At 46.5% G+C, this 16,061-nt stretch overlaps 1 protein-coding gene across 2 annotated transcripts in view; it reads right to left on the reverse strand.

Moving 5' to 3' along the window:
* Positions 1 to 1,965: 1,965 nt before the first annotated feature.
* The window catches only part of LOC142591025 (uncharacterized), a 40,964-nt gene continuing 26,868 nt past the window's right edge, over positions 1,966 to 16,061 (reverse strand). For both annotated transcript variants that reach the window (XM_075703400.1, XM_075703399.1), the window contains exons 6-8: positions 12,443 to 12,510; positions 11,278 to 11,367; positions 1,966 to 2,237 (exon numbers count right to left, since the gene is read on the reverse strand). In XM_075703400.1, coding sequence (XP_075559515.1) covers positions 2,083 to 2,237; positions 11,278 to 11,367; positions 12,443 to 12,510 — 313 coding nt within the window. In that variant the 3' untranslated portion in view covers positions 1,966 to 2,082. The remainder of the gene's footprint in view (positions 2,238 to 11,277; positions 11,368 to 12,442; positions 12,511 to 16,061) is intronic.

The raw sequence follows: 16,061 nt of genomic DNA on the forward strand, positions 1-16,061 counted from the left end.
GTTGTCAGGCGTGTAGCAGCCGCCAGGGGGCTGTACCTTTTGAGCAGTAGTAGAGTGCCTCGATAGATAGTAGACGCTGCCACAACCGCAGCGTCTACTAAGGAGTTGGGCACGAGAATGGCGCAGGCCGTTGTAGAGGCCTTTGGCGGAAGCCATAGGAACACATTGCCAGCGCTCGCGTGTATCCGCCATTCCCGTGGCCAATGCCGTAGGAGACGCCGCGGTTGTCTCTACTCTGCGCGGAGCGGCGGACGACGAGCACATCGAGTCACTGTACGGAGCGGAGGGCGAGGAGGACGTCGAGGCACTCTACGCAGTCGCAGGTTCCCTGCGTGTTGCGTCTTGCCGATTTGTCGCCCCTATGTATAGTTACAACACCTTCCGGGGAGTCCAACAGCTGCGCTAAAGCTTGCTGTCACTGTCATTGCTTATTTCCTTTCGGCGCAACTACCAAGTAGCGGCCGTGGTGGCGTAGTGCTATGACGCTACGCTACAGAGCCCGAGGGCGCGGTATGGGATCGTGGTCACGGCGGTCGGATTTCGACGGTGGTGACAAAAAAAAAAAAACGCCAGTGCCCTGTTCATCGCGTGCACAATAAAGAATCCCAGGTGACATGACATGACAAGAACTTTATTTGAGTCCTGAGGGACTGGGATCTTGGGGAGCTAAAACCGAAGGCTCCCGAAGATCAAGTCGGTGGCGCCGCCCACGATGAGACCGGGAAATGCAGCAATGTCGTGGGCCCTCTGGACAGCCTGGAGTTGTATGTGGAGATTGCTGCTCTTGAGAGATTCCTGCCATTGTTCTTTCGTTATGGGTGGAGATGCGTTAAGGGTTGGGCACAGCCAGAGCATGTGTTAAAAAGAGCATGAGTCATGACCACATTTGGGGCACGACAGTGAGTGGGCAGGATCTATCCTGTTAAGAGACCGAGGAGTAGGATACGAACGGGTTTGCAGAAGGTTAAGTGCGCTAGCCTGAGGTTTGTTCAATTTAGGGTGAGGGGTTGGAAATGTCCTCCTGCCCAGTCGATAATGGGAAACAATTTCATGGAAAGTACGCAATGGATCTTTGTGGATGTTGACCTCGTTACAAGCCTGGCTACCCGCGACAGCGCGGTACGTCAAATGGCGCGCTCTCCGGTGGGCGTGCTCGTTAGGATTACATCAAAGCGGGTGTAATCCCAGGTGGTCAAAATTATTCCGGAGTCTCTCTCTACGGCGTGCCTTATGATAGATCTTTGTTTTTGGCACATTAAACCCAATAATACCTTGTTTAACTACCGTGCGTCTTCTTTCATTTTTTTCTCGCTGTCGAAAATATGTGAAACTGCTCAAATTAAATTGCATAACTTCGTGCTTGAAATAATTAGCGGACACTGGAGCTGCCTTCACCCCGCCGCCACCGAAGGAAGCGCCTTCACGCTGGTGAAAAGTGAGGAAGCCAGTGCAACGCACTGTCATGCCCTGCTTAATTCGCTCTGCCAGAGCCAGGAGGTTTTGTGTCTGCCTTTCGTTTCTGGCGTGAGCATTTTGTGCACAAGAATTAGCGTTCCTGCGGATAAATTTTCTGCCTATAGCACGACGTAGGGCAACGACTTGTCAGAGCGAAATGGACGATAAACGTCAGGCTAAATATACATAATGCTTTCTTTGCCGACGTTCTTCGGTTGGTCTCATCGCGTGCAACATTAGGGGCGACGCCGATAGGCCCACTGTCGGCGTTTCACATCGCATCGGCGTTGCGTCAGGCCTGGTACCTGCAGTTGTTTCACGTGCTGCGTCAGAGCATGTCGCATCTGCGTGTAGTGAAAACACCTTGCGAGGTTCTCCAGGGTAACCATAAGCATTTGCTTATTGCTACTTTCTGAAAAAGTAACGTCATTACAGTTCTCAGTATCTGGCTGCTTTAGTTTTAACAGATGTTCGGCTGCAAAGTAATTATTATGCAACTTTAACTCTGTCTTGAAGTTTAACAAATAACTGTTGGGTTTATTGGACGTGTTGTAGCAATTTGGTTATTATTGTTGAAATGCCTTCGCTATATGCTGCAAACACAAAAGCTGTTCATTACGACCACTTTTACGCATCGTGGCTTACAGCAGTGATTCTTTCCCAGGAATACACTCGTGGTTGACATGATCTACACAAAGAAAAAAATGCGTCTCGGCATTGAAGGTGTAGATGTTCCACAGTGTTTGCCGGAACCCACGCTGTACATACTGGTTCATCTGCAACTGTAGAAAACAACACCATTTGTGGCAAAAGAGTATTTTCTACATTGATTAGATACAGATACTGTTGATGCCCTGTATCGTTAGTAGACTAATCAAAGGAGGAGTTATACGTATAGCACGTACTTATGAACCTCATGTTGCTTAGCGATGCTTCTACAAATTTTGTGAAGTTTTATTGGCGGATAACTCTAAATATTACTTTATGAGGTCGTTAAGACATTACATAATGCAGGTGTATGAAATAGGCGCTTTTGCTACCTCTGTGCTTTGCATGTATTCCTCTTCTAAAGCTGCATATTTGATGCAGAAGAAGCTTCAAATTATCTCCTACTGATATGTTGACCTTCTCGTTATTTTCTCTTGATTTATCTCTCATATTATCCAGGGCAACCTTGAGCATCAATGACACCTGATCGCTGCACCGTCTTGACAATGTTTCTATTCACTGGCACAGTTAGCACAGCGTTTTCCCTGTATTAGGAGAACCGACTCAATGCTGCAAATGTGCCGATAAACGCAGACCATGTTGGCCAAATCTACGACGCTTGTCGATCAGTGTGAAAGGCTGGAGAGCAAAGGAGCCGACTACGGTGAAGAGGGGGGGGGGGGGGGGGCTCTGGGGCCCGAGCCCCACCGGACTTTTGCGGGGGGGGGGGGCGGGCGGCTGAGCCCCCCGGGCGATCTCCGTCCCCCTCCGAAGCCCCCTCCCCCTACCTTCGAGCAGGCACACACACACCTGAAGTGCCATTACAAGAGCTTTGTCACCCATGTAATTTGTGGTTTCGTTTGAATATCTTCAACATTTTCACTTGAAATATTACTGGGGCTAATAGCTTACTGCATTATCGTTGGCAAGGACGTGCACGGCTTTTCATTCGTGCTTTCGCTTTATGTCTGCAAATTCTTACAATATGAGGACACGGGCATTAGAAGCACTAGTGGCGGTTGCCTCACTCATATTTTCTCAGTTCAACATTGGTTTAAATTTCCACTGTAAACTACATGCACACACACAATATATTTAAATGTACACACAGGGACAAAGTTTATTACGCTATGGAAAGAGATGGAGGTAGCATATTAAGCATTCTTTCTAAAGGTATGGATAGTTTACGCCTTCAGAATGAATATGTTGCTGTATATTCACCACGCTTCAAATTGCAGTGCGCGCTTTTTTGACCATGAAAGAACTTAGACTTAGTTACCTCCTCGGCAGAGTCTTTCATGAATGACGTGTGAAATGCACGTTAATGTTGTGTGTCTCAGTATTGCTTCTATTTCCAGTAAACAATGGTAACGACTGATGAAAAAAATTCTTTCTAATGATTTACAACATTTATTAGGAATGAAAACATCGTCACTTGCATGCAAAGGTGATAAATATATGCAGGGTGTCCCAATTAGCTATAATGTACAAAGATTTAAAAAAGAGCAATGCGTCACTCGAAGAATACCTAGCGCATATTGGAGACAGTCCAGTTGAGTGGGTGGCAGTAATTTTTCGTCACTGAGATTTGATTAGAAAATTGTAATCAATTATCTAACTAGAGACGCACTATCCTAATTATCGAAGTGTCAATGAGGCATTTGAAGGTAAAGTCAAATCTAACTACGGTATTTTCAGCGACGTACTAATTCTGTACAAATTTTTTTTCGTCTGATAAATAAATCCCAAGAAAAATGAAAAATACCACTTGGCTTCGCCCCCACCCGCATCACAAAGGAGCGCCTTCGTACAGGCTCCCTCTGAGTTATTCAGAACGAAATAAAGGAAATAATGGAAAACATCGTGATCGAGCTAGTTACTTATTTGCCGCGCCCCGGTCGAAGTAACAAGTAGCGTTTGTTGTCAGTTGGAAACAAGCAGTGATAGCCGCTGTCTTAGCGTAGTTAAAGTGGATGGACTTCTTTTCCCACAAAACCTATTACTACATAAGCGAATTGACAACGTCAATGCAAAGGTTTAAAGGTGCGTCTTGTTTCGTCCCAGTCACCATGTTTATCTCTAATGAGCGGAAGGTAGACATGATCTTTGCCTTGGAATCTGCAAATGGCAACAAGTGGAAGGCCGCAAATATACACATCAGACGCCTCAGTGTGGCGGTAGACCAAACGCATCGACTATCATCCGAAATTATGAAAGCCTGAGACAAACTGGCAGCTTTAAAAAAGGGTGGCGGAGGACTCCATCTTTGAGTTCACGCCTACGCACGGATGTTCTAGCATTTATGGCCTAAAACCCTCATGCTAGAGTACGGGATGTGGCCGGCCAGGCACCAATTTCCAAGTCATCCGTTTGGAGGATTCTAAACGACGGCCTTTCATCCGTACCACAATAACCAGCACCAGCGTTTGGAAGATAGGGACCTGCGAAATCACCTAGATTTCTCGAATTGGGTCTCAAAAAGGCCAATCCGTCACCAGACTTTTTGGGCATTATCAAGTGCACGAATGAGGCCAATTTTCGCAGAAACGCCTAGGTAAATTTGCATAACGCACACCATTGGAGAGACTCAAATCCACACTTCGTAAAGGGAAATTGGCACCAGTACCAGTGGTCGCTATATGTGTGGTTCGGAATTTACACCGTGCTAAATTCGGTCGCATATTCTTCGATGACACACTGAACTGGATAGCGTTACGTGAATGAAATCCTTGAAGGAGTGGTGGATGAGTTTCTCAGACAAGCCCCGCTGTCCCGTCTTCCATTGCTGTGGTATCAGCAAGATGGAGCACCAGCACACATCAGCAGCCGAGCACGACATTAGTTCATGAGACTTTTTATGCGCAATAGATTAGAATGCACGGGCCTGTAAATTGGCCGGCTAGGTCACTTCATCTCTCTCCACTCGATTCCTTTCTTTGGGGTTATGTGAAAGATCGTGCTCACATGACCAAGACGGACATCAGATTAGTTCAAGGCAAGGATAACGGATGTCTGCCGTAGAATTCCGGCTTCGGTCATCAAGAAAGCCATTGCAGGTGTCATAAAACAGACACATTACTGCGCAGATTTAGAAGGAGACCTATCCAAACAAGTCCTCTAGGCAGCAGCTGGTGTAGAACGGGGCATTCGAATACATATTTAATCAAGACACACTGAAATCTGGTGTGTTTTTTTTCATTTTGCAGACGTCCTGATTGCCAATTCGGCTCATTTAGAAATGGTATATTTACTTTCTTGAACGCATTGGTTTTATCTTTTCTCTACACACGGCTCGCTTCCCAGTCTGTTTATTTGCTTTTTTTACATGAACCTGTTTTTGTAGCACCTATGCACTTTCATGAAAAATAAAGCGGTCACATTAAATTGGCTTTGGTCCGGAGCAAGTTCCTCGCGAGAAATATAGTTATTGCACTGCTTTTCACATTTCGTGCGTTGTCAGAGCGGCACTTCAGCCACGTTATCAAGGGAATTTTGTTATCAGTGTGATCAGTCGGCGTTGAGAGACAGATAATAAGTGTGACGTAGGAATGAGAGGAAGGAATAGCTGCGAAGCCGCGAAACCTGCTGTTGGTGCTCCTTCCGCACCATTATCAAGTTGATGAGCTTTCTCTTCGGGTTTGCGGCAGGCGATTCAGTTGCTTTCAATCAGCTTATATGAGGGCGCTGCTCTATGATTTGGAGGGGAGTGCAGTCACGTGACATATTTCACGTTTCCTGGGATTTATTTAGCAGTCGGAAAAAATTTGTACGCGATTAGTGCGTCGCTCAAAACATCGCAGTTAGATGTCATTTCGGGTGCCTACAAATGCCTCATTTACGCTTTCAACATTAGGACGGCACTTCTCGAGTTAGATAATTAAATGCAATAGCCAAAATAAATCACAGTAACGAAAGAATTACTGGCGGCTACTCCACTATCCTCGAAAGAATATGCACTAGGTTTTTTTCGAGTAACGCAAATACTCTTTATATATAAATTCTTGGTGTATGACAGTTGGGGAACACTGTATAATTCCCTCAGTAACCTAAATGAGGCCCAGCCGGGTTCACTCGAAATCAGAATCAGTAGCAGTCATGCGCCGCTGCGCTCGTACTCAGACTCACAAAAAAAAACGAGAGAGAGAGAGAGAGAGAGCCGCTGCAGTTCGGCGGAAAGGCGAAGCAGTCTTAGTGATGCCCAAGTATGCGACAATTACACAAAGGGATATTACACCACCGACAGGGCTCAGGCTGCGAAATTCAACTGTCTCCTAATATGTGTGCATACAACGCCGTCACTTCGGCCCACAATTCTTCGAGATCACACGCACTTTCTTCATATGAAAAAAGTTACATATATATATATATATATATATATATATGAACGTCGGTGAACGGCCGTAAACTAGGTAGAAAGGTGAGTACACCATAGTTCATTGGATAGCGTTGTTGTGAGCAAACATCACCAAGGGTAAAAGTTTGCCCCAGTTGTCGTGGTTTGGCCCGATATACATTGATATCATATCTGTGTGTGCGATAAAATCGCTCTGTTGGACCATTTGTTTGAGGGTGATATGCGGATGTCGTCTTATCAAATGTGCCACAAGTTCCGAGTACTTCTTTGATCATTGTTGACAGGAAATTCTTGCCACGGTCACTTACCAGTACACGAGGTGCACCATGACGCAGCACAATGGCATCCAGAAAGAAGGTGGCAACGTCTGAGGCCGAACTAGAGCGCAGAGGAGCGGTCTCTGCGTAACGTGTGAGCGGGTCAAGAGCTGTCACGATCCATCGATGACCTGCCGGCGTTATCGGCAGAGGGCCGATTAGGTCTATCCCAAGGATGGGAAAGGGTGTCTCGGGACATGGGATGGGCTGTAAAAGCCCAGCAGGAGGCGAAGTCGGTCGTTTCCGCCGTTGATAATGGACGCAAGAAGCGACGTACTTGGCCACAAAGGTAGACATGCCTGGCCAAAAGAAACGGTTCCTAGCGCGGTGGTATGTATTCCGGCAGCCCAAATGGCCAGCAGATGGGTCGTCGTGAAAGGCTTCAAGGACTTGTGTGCGCAGCGGACGTGGAAGAACAGGTACCCAGCGGTGTCCGTCGGAGTTGTAAATGTAGCGGTGCAGCACGTCGTTGTCGAGCTTAAATAGTTGCACTTGTCGACGTAATCTGGCATTTGGTGCAGAACTAGTTCCGCACAGGATTTGGATAATGCTGTTGCAGTAGGGATCAGAACGTTGACACGAGGCTAGCTGAGTGACGCGATTGGAGGATAACGTGCCAATAACCGCTAGAGGTATTAACGAGAGTGGAGACTTCGTCTAATCATCAAGTGGTGAGCAATGAAGAGATGTACTTGAAGGTAATAGTGGCAGGGGGCAGCGAGAGAGAGCGTCGGCCTTTAGATGCTTTTTCCCAGACTTGTAAACAACGTCAAAATCGTACTCTTGTAAGCGGACCACCCAGCGACCAAGGCGTCCAGAGTAATTTTTGATCGACGACAACCAGCATAAGGCGTGGTGGTCGGTTATGACCGGGAAGTGGCGTTCATAAAGGTATGGTCAAACTTTTTGTATCGCCCAAACTACTGCGAGACATTCCTGCTCTGTGATCGAGTTGTTCTTTTCGGCAGCCATTTATGCGCGACTGGCATAGGCAACAACTATCTCTCGTGAGTTGGTATCACGCTGTAGAAGGACAACACCGATCCTATGGTCATTAGCGTCGGTGTGCCAACAAGTTGGTGCGTTCTCATCGAAGTGACGGAGGACAGGGTCGGTGGTTAATGCTTGCTTGAGGGCTTCGAAAGAAAGTTAGCAGTCCTCTGTCCAACGAAAAGCGGTTCCCGGCGTGAGCAACTTGTGCAGCGCCGACACCATGGTAGCAAAATGACTAATTAAGCGGCGGAAGTAGAATGCCCGGCCCAAGAAGCTTCTTAAGTGTTTTTTCATTTTCAGGCCAAGGGAAGCGAAGCACGGCAGGCACCTTTTCCGGATCTGGTCGAAAGCCATCTTTACTGATAACGTGGCCCAACACTTTGATGTTCTTTCTGGAAAAAATGGCATTTCTTTGTGTTGAATTGGAGTCCAGCGCTGGAAATGCATGCGAAAACTACGTGCAAACGCGGAAGATGCTGACGGAAAGTTGTACAAAAAATAACGATGTCATCTAAATAGCACAGACAGGGCTACCAATTATAGCCACGTAAAGCTGTGTCGTTCATGCGTTCAAATGTTCCAGGAGCAATGCATAAATCGAAGGGCATGACGTTGAATTCGTAAACTCTGTCTGGTGTTGCATAGGTTGTGTTGCCCTTGTCCGCTTCGTGCATGGGAATTTGCCAGTATCCAGATCGGAGGTCTAGACTAGAGAAATATTCTGCACCCTGGAGGGAGTCAATGGCATCATCGATTCTTGGCGTCGGATATACGTCTTTGCAGGTGATCTCATTAAGGGCTCCGGTAATCGACGCAAAATCGTATAGAGCCGTCTTTCTTGCGAACCAACACAACAGCGGATAACCAAGAACTGGACGATGGCCGAATTATATCTCGTTTGAGCATTTCAATAATGTTATCCGCAATGATTTTCCGTTCGGCGGAAGACACGCGATACGGGCGGCGGCGTACAACCGAACCACCTTCGGTTTCGATCCGATGTACTGCGACGGAAATGCGCCCCAGAAGCTTGGAGTGAGCGTCATATAAGGCACTGTGTTTGTGTAGGAGTGCCAAAAGGTCTTCGTCCTGCGCAGCATTCAGATCTGGGTTTATCGCGGCCGTTAAAGCTGCGGAGGCTGTATGATCGTCAGTTGCGGTAGACAAAGGTGGTGATTCGGTGTGAAGCGGTGCCAGCGAAAGAGGTTCGGTGTCAGCTAAGCAAGTCCCAGTAGTGCCCTGGGAGAGCACAACTGCCGAAGAAGTAGGGCTACAAACAGCGACGAACGCTCTACCGTAATGAAAGCGGACCAGGCTAGGAGCAAGGCTAAGTCCAGCAGAAATGCAGCGACCACTCTGCGCAAGGAACACATCACCATTAACAACTGTGTCGGAAGTCAGTGTGAGAATGTGCTCATGGCCGGTGGGAATGAAACAGTCGGTAGACGTGACGAAACGTAGGCTGTGAGCATCGAGAGCGGACGAAGATTCAGTATGCTCATATGAATACTTCACTGATGGCAAGAGATGAAAGCTTAGGCGGAGGACAGGAAATCCCATCCCAAAATCATCTCCTATATACACGAAGACAGCACGACAAACTGAATGTGGTGAAGGATGCCATCAATGAAAACACGCGCAGTGCAAACATCGGAGGGCTGAACAAAAACTGCATTGGCACAACGAAGGGGAGGGCCATGATATGGTGTCTTCACTTTTCGCAATCGAGAACACAAGTCAGTGCTAATAACGAAAAGCGATGCACCTGTGTCAACCAAGGCTTCGATTCGGACACCATCAACACGTAAGTACATTTGACGGGCGCTCCGGAGGAGTTTCATGCTGTCCAAAGGATGCAGCTTTCCCTCCTGAAGCTGCCTCATTTAGTTTTCCGGGCGGGGATCGGAGGACGAAGTAGCCGGTCGAAGAGGGGAAGAGGAGCGCAGCATCGGTGATAGAGAGCGACGACGCGGTCAACGCAATGAACCGGCAGCGTTTAAGTCCTGGGGAGATGGGGAACGTCGTGGATAATAATCGTAGTAAGAACGCCGACGTTGTGGTACAAGGCCAGAAAACTCATCCCTTTCAAACCCGTTATAGCCATGCCTTTCATCTTGCTGACGGCGTCGGAACCTAGAAATGTGGCCACGGATGCCGCAATAGTAGCAAACCTGTCGAGGTGGGCTCCATGCGTTGTAAGACGGTCGAGGTTGTGGTCTTGTAGTGATAGGACTCAGGGGAATGTGCGGTGCAGGTGCCTCTTGTGATGGCTGCTGGGAAGGTGGCACTATAGAGGCAACCTGAGCGTATGTTGGCGCAGGGATAGGGTGCGGGCTCGGGACTTGCGGGCAGGTCAAGGCAGCTATCTCCTCCCTCACAGGCTACTAGTTGACATGGGAAAAATTTCGGACAAACTGGAAAACTTCGAATACAAGGTACGGTACGGCACGTTTATGCGGTCTCTGAAAAACATGCACGCTGTAAGCTGCATCATACGCACAACTGAAGCAGCGCTTGGAGACGCTAATCCGCGTTAAAGCACCGCAGCGTCGAGATCGAGATATGTAAGCAAACGAACACTTCAGCCACAATTTGACGTGCCGTGTGGGGCAATGGCAGTGCTAACATTCTCGCAGGCAACGAACAACGGCGCCCAACGACACCTCGAGCAAACACGTCTAGCTGCGTTTTCTAGGCCCTACGTAGAGAAATGAACGTAGTATACGCAATGCAAAATTTCACATCATCTCGGGACTGTCATATGCTGTCAACATCACAGCCAAACATTATCAATGAACGCAAATAGCACAGGCTGCCTCACTAACATCGCATCTGCTTTCGCAGTGCGTGGGATCTGCATAATTTTACTGAATTTAATGTCCCGCTTTACAAAAGGTTCGCTTGACCTATATTGAGGAATGTGTGTCCGAGTTTTCTTTCTTTTTTGCTTGGGTTTTCTTAATAGGTACGCTGAACAACGCAACATGTTATCGCATGTTTCACGCCACGCATCTTCGAAATGTGGTAATCGCAAGAATTATTTCCAAGTTGGCAATCCTAGGGAACTAACCAGCTACAATTCATTACTTGTGATATGTGTCTTACAGTAAGTCGTTAAACATTTCATTAATGAGATTTTATAAATGATTGAAAAATGCGCCTATTTGTTACTTTCTTGTTTTGAAAGCGATGTGCACATCTTGGAGCAGTGAAGCTCAAAATTTAAAACTGTGTACTGTCCCAATCTAGTTTTTAAATCTATGTCCCCAGTAAAAAACGCATGGGTATAAGGCACTAGTCTCCAAGGCAATAATCCCAGCATTTGGTTCTTTGTATATAGCAGTAAAAATAGTAATTATCGTAGGTTTGGACGTATTAAATAAACACTGAACCAAAATTGCAAACAAATAAGTAAACTTGACTTCTTCAGTTGAAACAGCACACACTCACCATCATTTTGTGATCTCAAAATAACGCATGCAGCATCTGCATACAAAATAACATACGCTCCTTTTATATACTTCACGGCAGCTTTATTGCCTGGAAGTAAAGAGTACATTTCTCACAAGAGTTGTTTAGTGTCCTTGTTAGAATGTATGTTCTCAACTGTAGTAAACATGGGAGCCTAATGCCATGCCGCAATCTTGGTCGAGACGTTACAGAAAGCTTCAATAGTATAAATCGTAATGATTAAGTAAATTACCATCACGCATACGACCAAAAACGAATAACTTATATTCGCATATCAATGCCAAACAACCAATTTGCAACTTAGAATTCGTCTCAGGTTTTCTGCCAAGCTGTTCATCACCTACAGTCATCGGCGCACTTTATTTATGTTCCCAGCGCTTTCGTCAATTGTTGTTGATTTATTTTTTTACCATTCTCTTCATTGCACTGGAACATATTTCATCAATTAGTAATACTTTCTTAGAAATTTACCTGCCCTAAAAATACCTTTGGTTCTACATTTCATGTGGAATTGACACTGTCTTACGTGGAGAGGCAAATCGCCGCAAGTGTTTTGACTGCAGTAGTTGTTTCTCAACTAAGCCGATGTGAGGTTTGATAGCTTGAAACGGCTTTGAACAATGTGATGATTAATTTGAGCATGCAATCCACGGCAGTTCACGCACCTACAAGCGTCTCCGTAAAGAACTGCCTTAAAGAACCCATGGAAAGAGTTTCACCGAATTCACACAACAAAGTGTAGAGGGTAGAGGGCGTGATTCAACCTCAATAATCGAAGGCTGTGACACAGTACTGTCTTTGAGTGTTACCACTTATTTTAGTTGTATCGTGTCCGAAAATACTACGGTTGAGTGACGAAAAGGCCATAACAAAGGAGTACACATAGGTGCTGCAGTGTGCTAAATTACCACCAAAATTGAAAAGCACGCAAGTGGACTGGAACGACGCCGAGAAGCATTTTTAAGCACGCTGGCCTGCTCAGTCCTTTAACATGCTGTACTTCAAAGCCCTGCGGCAAGAACACAATGTTTCAGATGCTTATCTAGAAGCATTAAACGGTGCCTGCTTGCTTTTCACTTTCGAATACTCATCAATTTACACCAGTGATAAATAAAGGAAGAGAAAAAATAATAGTTGTGCTTACTAATATCTTCCACATTCAAGATCAGGTTCAGTGGTGTATGCAAAAATTTAATGGAGACGTCGGCATTCCTGAAAAACAACCCGTACTTCTGTAGCCAGGCACTTAAGCAATCTTTATTGGGCGCAAAACAAGAGCCATTATCTTGGAGGCCTGAATAAATAGTTAGCAGCAATAAATGCGGAGGGATAGTGACATTAAATTATTGGTAGGATAATGACAAATACACTATTTCGTTAGCAAACGTGCAGAAAATATAGTTCATACGCGCATCCGTGGTGGCACTTCGTGAAACGAGTTACTGTGTGCTTTAGGAAAGCAGTATTTGCGGTCCAGTTGCAGCCCAATACCTTAGCGCTTAAAGAGCCTCTCACCAGTTTGGGCATTGTATACAGCATTACAGCGGAGTGGGATATTCAGGCATGATCATGTCTGTGAAGTACTGCACTCGTGCACCCCTCGAAAGCAGCTTTACAATGGAACCACGCAGGCTGCAGCGGAGGGAACAACGTGAAGATTGCCGTGTCAGGCACACCAGCACGCCGAGCCGCGGGCTCAAAAACGCAGCTTCGCAAGAAGAAAAATAAGACATTTCGGCACAGATACTTAATGCAAAATGGAAAAGCTTTATAGTGGTTTTGGTTAAACACCTTTCTTTTTTTCGCGCTTTTCTTGTTCGCGCAAGCTCTCGGCTGTGTTCTAACTGCACCTCGGTAGGGCCAAATCAAAGGAGGAGGGAGGAAAGGGAAAAGCAGAAGGCAGGGATGTTAACCAGAATAACGTCCGGTTGGCTACTCTACACCGAGTGAATTGAAAAGGGGAAGACAAAGATGACAGGGAGAGAGAGAAGGTAAGGAAAGAAGGAAATTGGCGGTTAGTTCGCTGACGCGTGTGGTCTAGTAGTAATTTTACTAATAGTCACAGCCGTCGTCTTCAAGAAGCATAAAATTGCCTTCACAGCTTTATGGGCTGACGAGCGATGGGGGTGGTGTTCTAGCAGCACCTGCACTGAAAGCTGCCGATTGTCCCATTTTTGAAAAGTGTTAGCAAGTTCCTCTCTTTTTGGGGCATATCGTGGACAGTGGCACAGCAGGTGGTCGATATTTTCTTCGGTGCCGGCCAAATCAAAATGCGCCAAGCCTGTCAACGTGCTCGCTTGCCCGCAAGGAGTTCCCAACCCGAAGGACAGTTCCGCGGCGCTCAACAGGATCTTCATACTTTTTTTACTTTATACACTAATTTTATACACTCATAACGTGGCGCTTTACTGTGCCGTCACGTGCCTAATACGCACGGACTAGGCAAACCTCTAGTCAATTAAAACCTTGGAGCCGCCGTGGATCGCAATCATTTATCGAAAGGTGTGCTGACTCAAAACCATGTCTTTTTTAAGAGTTCCTTGAAACTCATCCCAAAGTATTATTGCATCTTTATAACTTATGAAGCAATGCGAGCCAACGTCTCGGGCACTTCGCGAAGGCGACAATTCACAGTGGGTACAAATATGCCTTTTAGTGTGAAGTTCTCACGGGTAGCGTTCAACTGTGAAATTTAAAGAAAATGTTTTAGTACATGGGGATAAACGCATCTTGCGCACTCGCTGAACTACCTCATGCCCTGATACACTGCAGAATTCACCGTGGTTGCTCAGTGACTATGGTGTTGGACAGCTGAGCACGAGGCCGCGGGATGGAATCCCGACCGCGGCGGCCGCATTTCGATGGGGGCGAAATGCGAAAACACCCGTGTACTTAGATTTAGGTGCACTTTAAAGAACCCCAGGTGTTCGAAATTTCCGGAGTCCTCCACTACGGCATGCCTCATAATCAGAAAGCAGTTTGGGTGCGTAAAACCCCCTAATTTAATTGAATACACTGGAGAATGCAGAACGGGAAAGGTGGCAAAATTCTTGCTATAAAATCTTTTTACTGTTGTTTTCTGTACGCTGTGTAGATATACTCCAGAGAAACGGTCAACACGTGTCATTTGATACGTTTTTCCTAATTGGACTACGTATATAGATTATGGAAAACGTTCTGTTGGACCGAAACGCTGAACCTGCAGTTTGGTTCAAATTTCAGTAGTCTCAAATGGTAGGACACTTGAAGGACATGTATGACTTTACAGGTTTTCAACAGGACTGGCACCATCTCGTGATATGTTGCTTGTCCTTGCGATTTTTTAAAGATCAAAACTAGCAGTAGGTTTTATGTGGCGCATAGCGGGGGGGCGCTCAACGTTATTTACAAGTCCTTTCTAGATCACGAATACGAGATGTGTTTGCACGTTTCTCGCGTATATTACGATTCTTGCATGGGCAAGATGCAATGCATAGCATATGAGGAAAAAAAAAAGAGCCGCCGTGGATTCAGGGAAGCGTGCTTTTCTCGAAGCCCTGTGTCCTGGGTTCGTTTCCCACCCAGCTCCTTTTCATTTCAAAAGAATTAACTCAGTTTTTTGCACAACACCCCCCCCCCCCCCCCCCCCCCATATCGAAGTTGACGTCAATCATAGCATTTTGTGGCGAATCTCTACTCTTTGCGCCGTTGGCCATTTTTGTTATCTTTCGGTCACACCGACGAATTGTCGCGTGCTGGGCCATGTAAGGCTTTCGCTTTAAAAAAACAATATTGTCCAATTGAACGGTGGTGAATGTTCCTTCAAGGTAGGACCTCTTCGCGGGCAAACGAGCGAGTTGAGACGCTTGGCGCGTTTTCACTTGGCCTTACCGAAGCGCAGTTAGAACGCAGGTTAGAGATTGATTGTACAAGGAGCACGGGCAAAAAAAAACAATTCACCAAAACGATTATAATGCTCCGGCATTCCTAAACTTAAGCAGTATTAAGCGTCTCTGACAAATTTTATTCAATACACTTATTTCATATAATCATCACGTGGCGCGAGCGCCTCTGCATTGACTGCGTCGTCACGTGTGCATTGACGCACGTGTACATTGATGCACCCCTTCTCAAGTCCGAATCACGCGGAAAAGGACAAATGTAAGCAGGTAGATGCTGGAGAGAGTGAAATGGCGATTATTGCCGGCGACTCAAACCTGCCTAGGCGCTCAGAAGCAATTGTGGAGAGGATGAAAGGCGATAAAAGAGTGGCGGTAGGAACATCTTTAGAACGGGCACTGGGTACTGTCACGGAATGAGCAAAAGCAAAGCTCGCGGAACATGCCCACGTGCGCAACCTTGTCATAGTAGCAGGTGGGCTAAATGACGTCCTAAACAGTAAAGGGGGAGGACTAGCCCAGCGCTTGGCGAAGGGGGTGGACGACTTGCGCGAGCTGTCCCCTCAGGTGCAGATCGTGGTGTGCACGGTGCTGAAAGTGCCTGCACGTGACAGTCACATACAAAGAGCTGTAGTTGCTGCTAATGAGGCGATATGGAAAATAAGCCGAGAGAAAGGCTTCGAGGTTGTCGAAGTAAACAGGGAAGTAAAAAGGTGGGGGGGGTTTCGAACTAAACGGGATCCACTTCAATTACAGGCTTGGACGAGAAGTAGGCTGGAGAGTTGCTGGGTGCGCTGTTGCTTTTTTTATGAGGCCCACGGGTGCTCAGAAAGCCAGAGTAGGTAGTAACGAAGAAGGTCCCCTAGGGAAACCTCAGATTAGCAT

Source organism: Dermacentor variabilis, chromosome 8, assembly GCF_050947875.1.
Source record: "Dermacentor variabilis isolate Ectoservices chromosome 8, ASM5094787v1, whole genome shotgun sequence".
In the NCBI taxonomy this organism is placed as follows: domain Eukaryota; kingdom Metazoa; phylum Arthropoda; class Arachnida; order Ixodida; family Ixodidae; genus Dermacentor; species Dermacentor variabilis.